A 17,017-nucleotide genomic window follows, 5' to 3' on the forward strand; every position below is an offset into this window, starting at 1 on the left:
TTACCAACCCTGTCTTGTACTGAAAAATTAAGTAGCATATGTAAATGGTATATATTGAAACATATTGCTTCATGATTAGTAAAAAATCTGTTTGCTCCTTTAAAAAAAAGTTGGATTAGAAACAAACACTTAATTTTGTCTTCATGTTTTTCACACCTCATTAGAATCTGGTTCCAGTCACGGAAGAGTTTGTGGTTCCATTCGATTTCCATCGTTTCATCATTGGCCAGAAAGGCAAGGATGTTCGCCAAATGATGGAGAGACATGACGTGAACATATCCATTCCTCCCCAGAGTGAAAAATCTGACATCATCAAGATCACTGGAACACCATCCAGTGTTCAGTCAGCAATTGAAGCTCTTAAGGAGAGAATTGAAGAACTGGAGTCAGAAAAGCAAGATAGAGTGAGTTATGATTATTTTCGGTTTTACATGACTGACTTAAGTGGGAAAAATATAGTTTATGATAATTGATATATTTTCCCCTCATAGTTGCTTCGCAGCTACCAAGAGACATTTGATGTTGATCCGCAATACCATCCGAAGATCATTGGTCGTGGAGGTGCTGTTATCATGAAAATCAAAAATGAACATAAAGTAGTGATAAATTTTCCTGATCGTGATACAGATGGGAATCGTAGCAACATAACAGTGATTGGTTATCAGCAGTCTGTTCAAGCTGCTAAAGCTGATATTCTAAAGATTGTACAAGAACAGGCAAGTGTCTTTATAGGATTTTTCATTCAAGACAAAACCTGTTGGTTGTTATCCCTTGACAGTGATGCCAGAGTTCAGTTCAGGCAACATAAGTTTTATACGTTATTTGATTATATTAAAAAAAAAAAAATAAAACTTTCTCTCAGGTGATAACAGAAACCCAGGTGCGTTGTAAAAATTGCACATATATATATTTAAAAAAGGGTGCATCATAAGAATTCCTAATGCAGGAAAAGAAAGACCTAGACGCCTTTTCTCCTGATGTATTAATGTATGAAGTGTTGTTTCATCATAGGGGGAGTACGATCATGACATTGCTAATGCACAGCTTTTGGAACCGCTTATGCGTATAATCATTTAGAAAGTATAGTAGACTTTCAGTGATTCACACATGGGACCAGGGTTGTTCCATATTACTAGAAGATAGTGAAAAAATCCCATTTAAATAGCATAATCTATGCATAGACATGTAGTGACATGTTTTCTTGTTTCATGCTCAAAGAGAGCCCTCCAGGAAAAACCAATATACTGAACAGGGGGGAAACAACACTTAACCATACATTCACGTAATAAACATTATTTTGTGAAACTTCTAATGAATTGGTGCATGCTGAAATGTTTTTTGTAATGTATGTTGTATATTGTACATATAAAGCATTCTCTGATGCACCCCTATGGTTTTCCTATTCTTGGAATGTGATTGGGAATGAAGTGTAAATATAGATCGTGCTGTCTATGCGTGGGAGTGTTTAGAAGAATGTTGCTGAGTCTATGTATCATTATCTTAATTAAAATATTGCGTATTAAATACCACGTGCATATGTGTAGCCCTAACATATTCATGTCATTCTAAGCTGTAAATTTTTTTGTTCTAGTGGGGCAGCCATATTCTATATTATAAGCGAGTTGTGTTATCTTTCATGTTATAAAAAGGTCATTTAAGTATTATGTCAGCATCGAGGGGGAGGGGTTTTGGAATTGCTGACTTTTGGTAAGGGGAGGGAGTATGAAGGTTGTTTGCGTCAACAACCACCCTTTTTGAAGATATGAAATATTCTAAGCTGCTGATGAAATTTTGCTGACGGGGGTCATAAATGGCTAAAAATCTGCTGACGTAATATTTGAATGTCCCCCCTAAATAATGAACTGGCAGATAGTAGGACTCAACTGGTTGGTGGAGAGTGGGGCGTAAGTGAAATCTAGGGCTGTGATCCACCTGAAAACGTAAATTATTGCTCCCTTGGGTAACTGTAGCCCTTGAAGAAATTTGAACTAAGATTAGGAAGTGGATGGTTACTGTGCGATTTTTAAAAAAATTTTAAGTTTTTAGATATAAAGCAAAAAAATTGAAATATTTCTATTAGCTGCCATACTCAGCTAAATTATTAAAGAATTATAATTGTAAGTTCTTGGGTGTGTGTATTCATTATTTTTCAAGTAAAATTTAAACACATCGAAAGAAAATTGAAAACATCACAGTACAAAATCGTGGCATTTTTTCCCATGAATGCCAGTGTGGGACAAAACCGGGTATTACCTGGTTGTAGTTTAAATCTCAATATTCTAACAATCAGCTTTGGGGGACAAAATTTAAGAAAGTTCAAACAGTTCCTTGCTTCAGAAACAGCAGTAAGAAAGTTATTAGGCCGTTATACAATGTTACTATATCTCAATACGATGCACAGTTCAAATGAAGACAAGAATGGTTCCAGTGCTGCATTTTTGTATAGACTAGGCTTGCGAAATACGCTTGAATACAGAGGTACAATTTTATGTGATTTTTGCAATTAAGATGAGAAAAATAACTTGTTTTTCAATAATTGTAAGTTTAAAATTAAAAAAAAAATTTTTTTTAATTGGTTATAAAAGGAGGAGGGTCTTATTTTTTGAAGTGAAATATACAACTTGAAAGACAAATGTAAATTTTTCACTTTTTTAAAATGAACTTTTTGATGATTACATTTTTTTACTTCAATGAGTACCCAATTTTGCCCCACCCATGGGGACAAAACCAGGTATTTTTCCCTTTTTCAGAAAAAAGAAAATTAAAAGAAAAAAATTAGGTAGTTGAAGAGCTGTATTCATTGGAGCTATATGACAAAGTTTTTGTGTAATTTTCTTTTCAAGTTTCAGAATAATGTGGACTAATATTTTTTACACGGTTTTACACCACTTTCCCTTATGCAACCATATTACTGAGTTTACTGCAATAAACTCCGTTTTTTTTTTCTTGAAGGCAATTTAGAATCTATGAAAAATTAAAATTCTATTTCAGTAAAATCAGGTGTCTTATTTTATTCTCAAAACGGTAGTATTCCATCATTTCTCCTTAATATTTTATGTTTCATTGTATAATGCAGGAAGAGATGTTTAGGGAAGAAGTGAGAATCGATCCAAGAGCTCACCCAAGAATTATTGGCGCAAAGGGTCGCAACATTTCTAAAATAATGTCAGATTACCATGTTGAAATAAGATTTCCAAGAGCAAATGATACAGAGAAAGATTTGGTCGTCATCAGTGGGAACGAGGACGATGTTCTCGATGCTAAAGATCACCTCCTGAACTTGGAAGAAGAATGTGTAAGTATGAATTAATACAAATACATATCGATAGATACAAGAAGTTTGTTTTTATTCAGGCTTTATGGCAGTGCTTCTTAACCTTTTTGCTGGAGTTTCATCCCCCACTCCATGATCTTCAATTTGCATTTTCATCTCCACCTTAAATCTTTTTATATTTCCCAGCTCGCATCCCTTGATTCTCGTATCTCCTTGAAGATGCCCTTTTTTCTGGTTAAGAACCATTGATATGTTTTATTTGATAGTTTTGTATAGTATGATTTCAGGGAAATACTATTTCTAATTAATGTACACTGGTGTAAGAAATTAAGGGCATTTGCAGATTTGGTCTATTATCTTTAGAACTACTGTACCGATTTTAATGAAATTTGATATGTACATACATTGATACAATACAAAACAAATAACCATTTAATAATTGTAATACACATGCATGATCGTGCGTAACACTCGTTGGAGTTGGAAGGTATGAAACAGTGGCTGCAGAATAAACAAAAAGATGGGTTAATAGATGGTATGGTCCCCTCTTACAGATATACAGGTTTTGCAGCGTGATTTCATACTTGAAATAAGGCAGTTTATCATTTCCTGTGGCAATTGGTCCCACTCGTTCAGCAACGCTGTTTTCATTCCCTGGATGGTTCCCGGAGTGGGGTTGCCTTACCCAGAGCATCCCAGACATGCTCTATAGGGTTAAGGTCTGGAGATCTGTCTGGCCAATCCATCCGGCGGATATCCTCACTCACTAGAAAATCGTCGAGCAGAAGAGCTCTATGCGGTCTCGCGTTATCGTCCATTAAAATGAACTCGGGGCCAACTGCACCCCTGAAAAGGTGAACATAAGGATCCAAGACTTCATCCCTATATCTCACACCAGTCACAGTGCCTCTTTCAAAGACATGGAGAGGTCGATTTCGCGGCATTGGAGGGTAGGTAGCGGGTCCCTGGTTCTCTCCATATGAACGTACGTCGAGAATCGGTGCTTAGACTGAACCGGGACTCATCAGTGAAGAGAACGGTCGCCCATTGATCCATACTACAATCTCTATGCTCTCTGCACCATGATAAACGGATTCCCCTGCCGTAGAAGTGAGCGGGACGCAAACAGCAGGTCTTTTTGCAAACAACCCGCTCTCATGAAGTCGTTTGGAAACAGTCACCCTTGATACACGGGTTCCTGTGGCTGCATACAAGTCACGAGAGAGCTGAGAAGCTGTAGCACTCCTGTTATGCCTCGCTATAATCGACAAATGGTGATCTTCTCTGGCCGTCGTGGCTCTTGGACGACCTTGCCCAGGCTTTCTCTCGATGGATCCGGTATCCTGGAACTGTTTCCATAAGTTACACACGACGCTGGGCGTTAAATTGAACTCTCTACAAGTCTGGGCTTGAGATTGGCCTGCTTCTAGCCTCCCCACAATTCGCCACCTCATTCCATCATCTAAACGTTGGTGGTTACTCATTTTTACTGTTACAATTTGAAATTAACCAATTGCTGCAAAATAACACCAAGAAATTCGCTGAGGTGTGCTAGCAAACTAAATGCGTCTTAACTTACGCGCGCTTATAAAGCCTGTTTCTCTACTGGCTCCGCACCTGGTACTATGAAATAGAAATTTGTGGAATATTCTTTTTCTCGAAGCTTTGATCAGACCTATAAATAGTAGGTAAAATGAGAATGCCAGCCTCGAAATAAAGACTGGATGAAAAGTTAGTTGTGATTTAACTTTGCGAGAAGGTTGTTAGCTCTCTGATTAGGATGTAAATACATGTAAATTACTGTTCTGTAAATAAATCTGTCTGTCGGTTGAACCATTTCTTGTTTTGTAATCTCGAAGTCTTGTGGAAAATTATCCGGAACAATATATATCCCAATGGAAGTGAGGGTTTGAAAAAATTTCTTAGGGTTTGGTTTTGAGGCACCTATATAACCAGGCCGACTTATCCTCCTTCATGTTGGAGTGACAAAATCTCAGTTCAAAGTGATGTCTCATCATTAAAAAAAAGGGGGATATGGAACAGTGACTATAGTAATAATACTGATGTCACACTTTGCTGAAAGGTGGTTGATAAGTCAGCTTGGATTGTCAAGTAGTTCTAGTTTGGTGACATAGACACAGTACTTCAGTACTTGTTCAATATATATATATATATATGTTGTATTTCTACGTAGAAAGAAACGTTCCCTCATGTACTAGGTGCTGGTGTACCCCCCATGTTTTCGGATTCTTGGAATGTGCTTGAGAATGGTAATGTAAATATAGGTCATGCTGTCTGGGGGTCACGCTGTCTGCGTGGGAGTGTATAGAAGAAGCCCATGTACTCGCATCAGTTGAGGTTTGTCTTTTGCAAAGGGTGGCAGCAGCTCTCATCTGCTCTCACCACTTTAAATAAATTCTCATTATTCTTGATGTTATGGAATTGCTCTGCTGAGTGTCTACGTGTCTATATCTTAATATAAATACACTACGCATTTTTTTTTTAAATACCACAAATAAGTCGGTAGGATATTAACTCAGTGGAATTGTCAAGGCAAGATATCAAGGAAAAAGATGCCAAGAAGAAGAAGATCTCAACCTCTTCCATCGTCATCATCATTTTTATTCCCTATGCCATCCGTTCCTGTATCAAATCTACCACCATCGCTGAAATTCAAACCACCTATATTCGATGAAAACTCGACCATGGCAGTGGAGGATTATTTGAAACTCTACTCATCAATGGGTAAGATTATCGGACTTGAAGATGCGGCACTGGTAATTCTTCTTCCTCAGTTTCTTGGAGGTCGCGTGCTGGATTCTTTCTTGACTCAATATGACGTTCATATGTCATGGTCCACAGCATCTGAAATTTTGAAGAGCATCATCCCCACAAAACCGTTGAAGTATTTCACACTCTTCAATGAGACCAAGGTGTTCGACCTTCCTGATGGACTTGACAACTACTATGCTACCAAGTGCAAATACGGGAAACTCGCGAAACTAGAAGATAAGCAAATCATAGAAGGACTCACCCATGGATTACCTCCTAATATTCAACGACTAATTATAGTTAATGAGCCAAATACAACCGAAGAGTGGTATCAAATTGTTTACAAATTGATAAACGTTGCGGAAAAGATGCACTCGTCTCCATCACACACATCAGATCCAAAACCCGGAATTCAAACGAGAGTCAAGATGCCTTTTCATGTACCTTCTCCTGAGCGGCAAATGTTAATTTCATCAAAAATGCCTAAAGAACCTTGTCCAAGACATCTCCAGCAGAAAAATCAGCGTCATTATCATTGGCTGTCCGATTGCCATCTTCCAAGGGACCAGTATCGCAAGAATAATCCACATAACAATAATATGGCGTGCTCATCACAAGCTACCCATGGATGTCAGCCAAGCCAACCGAATAAGTGCAACTGCGACAGTGGAGAGAGCACGAAACCAAAGCAAGGATTCTGACAGCTATTGATCGAAGGTATATCAAGGGATCAAGAGACTATACCAATTTTTCCAGACACAGGTGCCAGCATAAATGTCATTCCTCTGCACTTACTAGCGAACTTTCACAACCGTCCCGATATCAACGGCAAGGACAATGTAACTGTTTCTACATTCGGTGGCGACATTAATAGTATCGGTTCCGTCAATTTGCTGATCAGAATTGGAACTATTTCAAGGTATCTGAAATTTTTTGTCTTAGACGTTCCTCAAAATTTTGCGTTATTATCTTTAAAAGAATTTCGGAAATTTGTCTTAAAAATTGATTTTGTAAATTTCTGTGTTTTGCAGTTTGATAAGGTTATTTCTATTTCAAATAGTAATCATAATATCGGTATCGATAGAAGTTTCTATATTTCTCCTATGATTCCTATTTCTACTAGAGTTGAAAAGAAGGACTGCTCTAAATTAGAAGCAAAGGAACAACACATTGAGTCATTGGTTAAACAATATCATAATATCTTTGCAAAATCAAAATATGATGTTCCACCTTTAAATATTGATCCCCCTAGATTAATTTTGAAAGACAAAACACCGATTCACCTTCACCCTTATAGACCGACCTTTTCTGATTCATCAGAAATTAGGAAACAAATTTCGGACTTGGTGAAAAATCAAATCATTGAGCCTTGTGCATCACCGTGGGCTTTTCCAGTTTCTCTGGTAAAGAAAAAAGATGATGAAACTACGTCTAAAACAAGATTAGTATGTGATTTTAGAAAACTTAATATCGTCATGAGATCTGAACATCATCCAATCCCTAGAATAGACGATGTATTAGATAAATTGGTATGCGCAAAAATATTTTCATCAATTGATATCGCTTCGGCTTTTTGGCATATCCCTCTCCATCCTAAAGATCAAGAAATAGTATCTATTGTCACCCAAGAAGGGCAGTACAAATGGAAAAGGTTGCCCTTTGGTTTAGCAAATTCCCCCTCAATATTTGAGAGAGTATTAAATACAATCTTGCAGAAATATGAACTTCCTTTCTTGGTCCACTACTTTGATGACATAATTATTTTTTCAAACAATGTTGATGACCATATATCACATATCCGAAAGTTTTTTGAAATTTGTCAAAAAGAGGGACTCAAAATTAAATACTCAAAATGTCAATTTCTCAAGGAGAAAATTAATTATTTGGGATTTGATATAACCCCAGGGCATTATTCTCCATCTATATCAAACATCGAAGTGATTAAATCGTTGTCAGTCCCAAAAAATGTTAAGCATTTACAATCATTTTTAGGAAGTGTAACTGTATATCAAAGGTTTATACCGAATTTCGCGAATATTAGACATCCGTTAAATCAACTTTTGAAGAAAGGGGTTCCCTTTATATGGAATGATGATTGTCAACAGGCATTTGAACAGTTAAAAAATGCGATAATGTCAAAACCCATTTTGAGGATGTATAACCCTCAATTACCTTGTTATCTGTATTGTGATGCGAGTTCCACAGGAATTGCTGCGGTTCTCAAACAGCAATATCCAAATGGTGAAATGCATCCGGTTGGATATTTCAGTCGTGCACTTAGAAAATATGAGCTCAATTGGACTATTAGTGAAAAAGAATGCATTGCAATTTTAGATGCAATCCAAAAATTTCATGTGTATCTTCACGGACGTCATTTTACTGTCTATACTGATCACTCAGCTCTTCAATATCTTCAAAACATAAAAAATCCCACGGGTAGGTTATTCCGATGGTCATTGCGTCTTTCACAATACGACTTCACTGTAAAGCATATCAAGGGAAATTCCAATGTTGAAGCAGACATGTTATCACGTCTTCCCATGGTTCAATTTTTGTCACCTACAGAAATTATTAATTCACAAGATGATACAATTCTGTCTGACAAAAGATATTTCAAAGATAAAGATGATGTCATTTATATTCAGAGAAAAGGCATTCGAAAGGTTTTCGTACCGGAATCCTTAAGAAAAGAACTCATTCTCAGAGCGCATACAAAACATGGCCATACTGGTATTACTCAAACTATTAAATTGCTTTCTCCTCAATATTATTGGCCCTACATAATTAGAGACATAAAAAATTTCATTAAGTCTTGTACAACTTGTCAGACTGTAAAAAAACCTGTAGGACCAACATTAGGGGTTTTAGGAAATTTACCGGAAGCCAAAGTACCCTTTGATTTACTTGCTATGGATACAATTGGAGGTTTGACCAAGTACGGAAGTACGAAATCTTATCTTCACGTGGTTGTGGATCATCATTCTAGATTTGCATGGGGTTTTCCTTCCAAATCTACTTCCATCAATGCGTATATCCAATGCCTTAATAAGGTTTTTGAAACTGGAAAACCAAAATTATTATTAACAGACAGAGCACCTTCATTTACGAGTCCCAGATTTCGGAAGTATTTAAGTAAACAAGGGATAAAACATATTTTGACATCAAGCGCCAACCCATCTACAAATGGTTTAAATGAAAAGTTAAATAGAACTTTAACTGAAAGGTTGAGAATATTGTATTTTGAGAATCAAAAAAACTCTTGGATAAAGCATATAAAAACGGTCTTGGAGCAATACAATTCAACTCCTCATACAATTACAGGATTCCCACCTCAGTATCTCATATTTGGAGATCTTTCTTCCGATTTGACAGAGCATGTAAACCCATATCCACCTCTGGAAGAAGCTAGACGTTTAGCGTATTCTAGATCTCAAAAACAACATGAAAAGAGCGCTGCTCTCCACGATAAGAAACATCCACCACATAATTTTCAACCAGGTGATAAGGTCATGGTTAAGGTGTTTCCTCATCCAGATAACGGAAAGTTGTGTCCAGCTTACACTGGACCTTACACTATAATATCAATATTAAGTCCACAAAATGTTGAAATAGACAGACCGAACCAACCCACACGAAGGAATAGTGAAGTTATACACGTGAATAAGTTAAAACCATATTATTGTGATGTTCAAAATGAAAACGATGATAGCATTGTTGAAAAATCATGTTATTTTAGTGAATTACCATTTTTTGATAATGAGCGAACTCTTAAATTAGAACAAATTCAATCTGATTTATCTCCATTCGCTCCAGAATTTATACCGTCAAATTCTTTGAGCAGTTCATCGATTGAGCACAAATCAGTTGAAAATCAACATGTCTATGCTGTTAGTAATTCAGAATGTTCATTTTCAGATATTGGTAACGCTTGCATAAAATTATTAATATTTTGTATTCGGAAAATTCCATTTCATTTCTTATTATTGCTATTGTTATTTCTTCCTATTTCATATGTGTGCGTAATGCTGTATGTAAAATTTATGGTTTTGTGTCATATAGAGAATGTTACAATCATCGAGAAAATATCTTCAATTATTAATATTGATGTGAAATCATGTTTCGTCAATGTTACTGAATATGCTGATAAACTCTCAAGCCAGTCATGTCAGAAGACTTGTACATAACCAAAAGCACATTCAATCGTGTATTGTTTTTATTTTACTCTAGAAATTATGAGTTTGTATTTTTGTGATATTTTTCTTAGTTTTGCAATGCCATTCTCATATGTGGCTCTTATATATTTTTATATTATTATTATGTATTCCCAGCCACCCTCCCTTTAAGTGCAGAGTTTCACTCTTGTTATTGGGGGAGTATATGTTGTATTTCTACGTAGAAAGAAACGTTCCCTCATGTACTAGGTGCTGGTGTACCCCCCATGTTTTCGGATTCTTGGAATGTGCTTGAGAATGGTAATGTAAATATAGGTCATGCTGTCTGGGGGTCACGCTGTCTGCGTGGGAGTGTATAGAAGAAGCCCATGTACTCGCATCAGTTGAGGTTTGTCTTTTGCAAAGGGTGGCAGCAGCTCTCATCTGCTCTCACCACTTTAAATAAATTCTCATTATTCTTGATGTTATGGAATTGCTCTGCTGAGTGTCTACGTGTCTATATCTTAATATAAATACACTACGCATTTTTTTTTTAAATACCACATATATATATATATATATGGGGTGATTATAAAAAAACTATCCCGACATATGGGCCCCTAACTATCATACCATTCACAGAAACTGAATGAAATTTTGGCATAAGATATTTTGAGGTATGCGCTCAAGAATGATATGGAAAACAAGTGTCACTCTAACAGTTACGGTTACAGTGAGAAAATTTCGAAAATATCAAATGGCAACACCAAGTTTTTTGTATTGGAATGCGATCTCCATACTGAAAAACACTAAATAGCGTTGGAATGGCACCTGTAGCACGAAAATCCCCGGAGCTTAGCAAGGAAAAATTAAAAAGGACTTTACCGTGCACCAGAGCATTAATGTTCGTTTCATTCATCACACTGTTTCTTCGGCTGAGATCCCAGCCTGATTAGTCCTCCACAAGGTCATGTGGAAAATTTGTGAAACACAATAAAATGCTTTATTTAAGTCTGTCCTTATGGTTAAGTTTCTGTCCTTATTGGTTGTCCTCACTTTTAGCCTATCTACCGCCGGTGATTTTCATGCTGCAGTTCCCGTTCGAACGCTATTTAGGGTTTTTCACAATGGAGATCACATTGCAATACAAAAAACTTAGTGTTGCCATTTGATATTTTCGAAATTTTCTCACTGTAACCGTAACTGTTAGTGACACTTGTTTTCCATATCATTCTTGAGCGCATACATCAAAATACCTTATGCCAAAATTTCATTCAGTTTCTGTGAATGGTATGATAGTTAGGAGCCCATATGTCGGGATAGTTGTTTTATAATCACCCTGTATATATTTTAGTAGAGGCTTGAAAAAAATTATTTTAATAATTGTTTTTCGGGAATTTGTCCAAAAAATGTTCCCTTCATGGTATTTAAGCAAAGAAACTCGTAGTCAGTCCATCTTATTTTTTTAAGTGAAAAATATGAAATCCCTGTAACTTCTTTTGACTAGTTAAATGTTTAATAATTTGCTGCTCAGCCATTAATTTCCATCTCAATATTTCTTTTATTTAGAAAAGCCAATTAACAACAAATCATTCATTTACATTTGACTTTGCAGATCTGTATTTTTCAGTTAGCATTTACCAGAGGACATCTTGTATCACTGGCTTGATTGTTATTCTGATGCTAACCCCTTTTTGAGAACCTGTAGTGTAGATGCTTTACTGGATGAATAAAATTACACCAACACAACTTCTGGAAACCCAGCCATTTATAAGCATTAACTGCAGTGGAAAATTGCCTTGTGTACTGACAGATTTGTGTTTCAAATAATGATTTATCTGCAATTGTATGTTTTTAATGCTCACCGTTATGATGTTACTAATTTATATATAATTTTTTGATATTTTCCTTAGATTCAGGACATAAGCGAACAGGAGTATATGAAGACATATACTCATCCTCCAAGCCGTTACAACAACTCTAATGAAAATGATAACTGGCACCCGAAAGAGTTTGTCGTCATGGGAGCCCCATGGGACAAGAAAAAATCTGCTCCAGATACCACCAATACAGAAGAATTCCCGTCCTTCGGTGCATCAGGAGAGATGCCAAGCAAACCGGTTGCTTGGGGTCCTTCTCGCCGCTAAATGATTCAAGATTCGAGTGAAATATATATACATATATTTTTCTGCAAGAAATGTCACATTTTTGTTTTCTTGGAATCGGGTGGGGGGTCTTTGCGTTTTTTTCCCCTTTTCTTCTCTATACCCCTTTTTATTTTTGGTCCTTCGTGCCACACCTCCCGTATATTTGTTAAAAGTGATATCTTATCCATTAAGTTTTGCATGAATGTTTATATATGTTTTTTTTTTCTTTATTGGATCTTAAGCCAAGTTCTTTGGCTGCTTTTTTTTTTTGTACCCGTATTAGTATTTTTTAACAATCTGCAATAATGGACTTCGTAAGATTGAAAATTCCTTGTTTTGTTTCCTATCTGAGTTTATACAGTGTTGAATGAAGTGCTCAGTCAGCACGGTTGGCATAAAAAAAAAATAGAAATATATATAATTATATATATAATATATATATAAATGTAATATTTTGAGTAAAGTTTCCGTATGTCAGTGTGCATGTCATTTTATTTGAGGTGTTGCACTGAGGAAATATAAATTTTGTTTAGTCATCTGGCTGCCGACGCAGAAAATATAATGAAATAAATGATTATTAAACTTATGCAGCCAGATGAATAAATTTATGAATAGCAAATTTTGTATATTCATCGAGAAAGTGTAACATAAAGATGAATAAATAAGCTGAAGTTTCCGTACCACTGTATTTTCATTCTGGCTCGCATCAACAGAATTGACATTCATGCTTGAGTATATAATAGGTGTAGTTATGAATAAAAATGTTATATTTTCATGTCCTATGAGATTGTAAAACATGACCTACTGAAGTTTCAAAGTGTTACACTTTAGGATAAATATGCTTATATATACATACAACCTACAAATAATTATCCGGTCTATATACATCTATTGGTTGCAGTTAGTACAGTCCGTGTCGCATAATACAACCACATTGGGACTTGGGGGGGGGGGTGTTTATATATCAAAATAATCTAATGAACTATATCCAAAAAAAGTCCTGTTTGGCCGAATGAGACGTATGGAAAATGTATATTGGTGAAACGGGACAGCTCTTATTTTTACATTTGTTGCAAAATGTTCAAATCAGTTTTTTTATTATTCTATTCTATAACAGGACTTTTCTCTGAGCAAAAATCCTGCATTTTTATTGTTCAGCCATATTGTGAGGTATTAGAATGGAACTGTGTCTAATGTATGTCATAAATTATATTTTTTAAAATGCATTTCATAGATCCCATGAAAAAGTCTTTCGGGAGGGAAAAAAATCTGGTGAACTGAAAAAAGCTGATCAAAAGTGAAAGCAAGGGATTTTTTTTGATATCGTACAAATTTGCCTTCACTATACGAAGGCCACTGCAAAAGAGCAGCTCCACATATAGATCACAACGAATACTGCAGACCAATCACAAAGTATGGAAATGCTTGTCAAGGGGAAGAGGGAGAAAACACCATCTAGCCTCTTCTCTCTCATATAGTCATCATCAGTCTTGCAGCCTGATAATGATAACTTAGAGGGAAAGAAAAGTTAAACCTTAGCTTCTCTGGATATGCAAAAAAACTAGACACAAAAAAATTGAGATTAAGTCACTGATAATGTCAAGTAATTTTTTTTCCCTACGTAGTAATTTTGATTCATTCCATTTTTTGCAAAAGTAATATCTGAATAAATAAAACATTATCCCGATTCTAATAAGTATCCTGTCAACTGCATTAATCTAAGTGGTAGTGCAGTCTCGTACCACTAGTGTTTGCTCATGCTACAGTGACTATTACTTAACTGCACATACATTCCTCTGTAAGACTTCTAACAAATTGGTAAATGCTGGATTGTGTGGCCCTAACACATTTATGTTCTCTGGGTTATGAATGTTTGTGTTTTAGTGGTGCTGCCATCTTCCATATATTTTGGAGTGAAGATGTTAAATTGAATTTTCATGCAGGTAAAATTGTGTTGAAGATTTGCCTGTTCTCTGGAGAGAGACTTTGGGGATCATCTTCTCTTTCTCTCTGTGCATTTGTGCCTCAATGTTACGTTATCATGACTACTTTACACACACCAACTCCAGTCATAAATCGCCATGCGACCATTTTTAACCAGTGGGAATGAATTCGACATCTTTGATGGTTGCCTCAGGCTCGGTAGGTAAAGAACTTGTTTCTGATGTTTTCTGCCCAGATTCGAACCCGTGGGCATTGACGGTAACCTTCATAGTGGAAGACAAGCACCTTGCCACTCGGATGCACACGTTATGATTGGCTACAAGTACATTGACATTCTTGACGGCCACATTTCTACTTGTTCCAGAATTTTCACGATTGTTTTTTCCCAGGGTAGAAACTAATCAATTGTACCACAAAAATCCAGTTATAAAGAAATACGAAATTTTCAGTGGGAAACAATTTTTGCAGCTCGCTTTGGAACCCTAATCTTTATCCCATTAAGCAGATGCAAATTTTTGTGGATTCTTCATGAAGTGATGGGAATTTGTTTTGGGGGGGGGGGAGATTAATTGCACATGTCACCACCAGAGGGCGTTTCACTTTGAACACTTTATAGTAAAAATGTAAATTTATGTCATGTCACGCAGCAGCTGTTATAAAATCTAGACACATTTGTGAGATCTTGTTTCTCAATTTGTTTGCTGCTCACAATGGCGATAAGTTTGCGAGATCACGCTTCCTTCGTCCAGCTCTGCAAGCACGTCACTACCTTGCAGACACAATCTTTATGCAAGACGGAGCTCCTTCACCCATTGCAGTGTGTGTTAAGAATGTTCTTAAAACACATTTTACAGAAGAAAGTGTCATCGGGTGGCACTTCCCTAATCTATGGCCTCCTCGGACCTTAATCCATGCGATTTTTGGCTTTGGGGGCATTTGAAACCTACCTCTGGTAAGTCGTGACAATCCAAGAACTTTACCTGACCTTAAAGGCAGCATTTCACGCCACGTGCTGAACATTTCCCCGCACACACTTCAGTCAGTTGTGGAATATGCCATCTTGCGATTTCACATGGTATCTGAAAATGATGGCCATCATGTGGAACATGTTTTGTTGCAGTAACAGTATTTAACGATTGTTAAAATTGTAAACATTCGCCTAAATGTGTCATTTCTTAATCAAACGCTTTCTGATGGCGACACTTGCAACTAATTTTTCCCCCCGAGACAAATTCCCATCACTTCATGAGGTCCTCCACAAAATTTGACTGGTTTCGCCTGTAGGCTACTTTAAAATAGGGTATTTTAATTATGGATGTGCCCTGTATACCTTAAGTTTATTTTTTTTATTTACTTATTTATACAATATTGGTTGCCCAGGGGCCTATACAAGAGGATGCGATTGAAAGTGACAAAAATATTGTTTGATATTGGAAAAAAACTAGTGATAGTGGGGGGAGTTTGTTCCATTCACCAATAGTATGAGGAAAGGAGCTGTATTTATATAAAGCAAAAGTCAGAAGCGAAATTGGTTTTATTTTAAGGGAACGGTCGAGTCTTCTGGAGATTTAGGATGGTTTGCCTAGGATATACCAGAAGTATCAAAGTTGAAATGACCATAGAAAATCTATATAACAGGGTTAATCGAGAAATTGGACGGAGGGAGGGAGTTTGTATACACAGAAACAAAAGATGACCAGCAGTCGCTGTCAAATTAATAGCTGTAAAAGAAGTATGTGCCATGGATTTTAGTTTTAGAAATCGTGAAACTTATACATATATGCAGGTTGTTTTGGAAAGTTCACACACGGAACAATTTGTGAACGGAGAGAGAGGGATACGTGGTAATCAGATAACGGTATAATAAAGCGACTACACTCGATCAGATACAACAAATAGCTACGTTTAAACTTATAACTAGAGGAAAATATAAAAATTAAAACTTTACACGGCTCCCATTTAAAAAAATGAATTTCCAAATATCAAATTCCCCGCCTCCCTTTATTAAGCAATATCGAAAGAAACTTTCCCGGTATAATATTTTGAATGAAAATTCGCCGAGAGATGTCAGTTGTACAAATTCTTAATTTTTTCCCACTTCTTACGCTCATGGGCGGAGATAGAATTGAAAGTCTGGGGGTGCACGATGATGCCAATTCATATACACACATATACATTATATCAGTCATCACATTTGACTCTGGGGGTGGGGCCCATGCCTCCCCCCCCCCCGTATCTACGCCCATGCTAGCCCTGTACAAATCTATTGCCTGAGGTATGCAAAAATTTTAATCGGACATGTATTTTTTTGGCGACTTTGGCAAAAACTTCAAAACAGCAATTTTGAACATTTTTTCGCGTATAATTTTTTTTTATCGAGGATGTTGCTAGTGTTACTACTCTCAGGACCGCAACTAGATATTTTGACAGCCGGGTAGGAACTCATTTTGGCGTCCTCGAGTAATGTAAATAGTGCAGGGTGAAATCGGTGCCCCCTTTCGTCCAGCGTACGGAACACCAGACTTCCCCCCAGTTGGGATCTCTAGTGTTTCTCTGGCAGCCACGTAGTCAACCTGTTTTGATATATTTTCACGAGCTTAATATATCAGTGGTTATGGGCTCGTTGCCCGCTGACGAACTGGGCTGTTCTGGAAACCTCACTTCCAGCAAAATAGTATTGTACATTATAATGATATTCATGGAAAAGATGAAAGAAAAGATTTCTTAGT

At 36.6% G+C, this 17,017-nt stretch overlaps 1 protein-coding gene across 1 annotated transcript in view; it reads left to right on the top strand.

Moving 5' to 3' along the window:
• Positions 1-13,024, top strand: part of Dp1 (satellite-binding protein 1 Dp1) — a 53,727-nt gene extending 40,703 nt beyond the window's left edge. Inside the window, exons 20-23 of the mRNA XM_089242795.1 lie at positions 165-404; positions 492-720; positions 3,081-3,295; positions 12,111-13,024. Coding sequence (XP_089098921.1) covers positions 165-404; positions 492-720; positions 3,081-3,295; positions 12,111-12,344 — 918 coding nt within the window. The 3' untranslated portion in view covers positions 12,345-13,024. The remainder of the gene's footprint in view (positions 1-164; positions 405-491; positions 721-3,080; positions 3,296-12,110) is intronic.
• The last annotated feature ends 3,993 nt before the right edge of the window (positions 13,025-17,017 follow it).

This window comes from Pholcus phalangioides, unplaced genomic scaffold (assembly GCF_987345545.1).
Source record: "Pholcus phalangioides strain wild (caught in Gottingen) unplaced genomic scaffold, Ppha-v1.0 ptg000015l_1, whole genome shotgun sequence".
Taxonomy (NCBI): Eukaryota; Metazoa; Arthropoda; class Arachnida; order Araneae; family Pholcidae; genus Pholcus; species Pholcus phalangioides.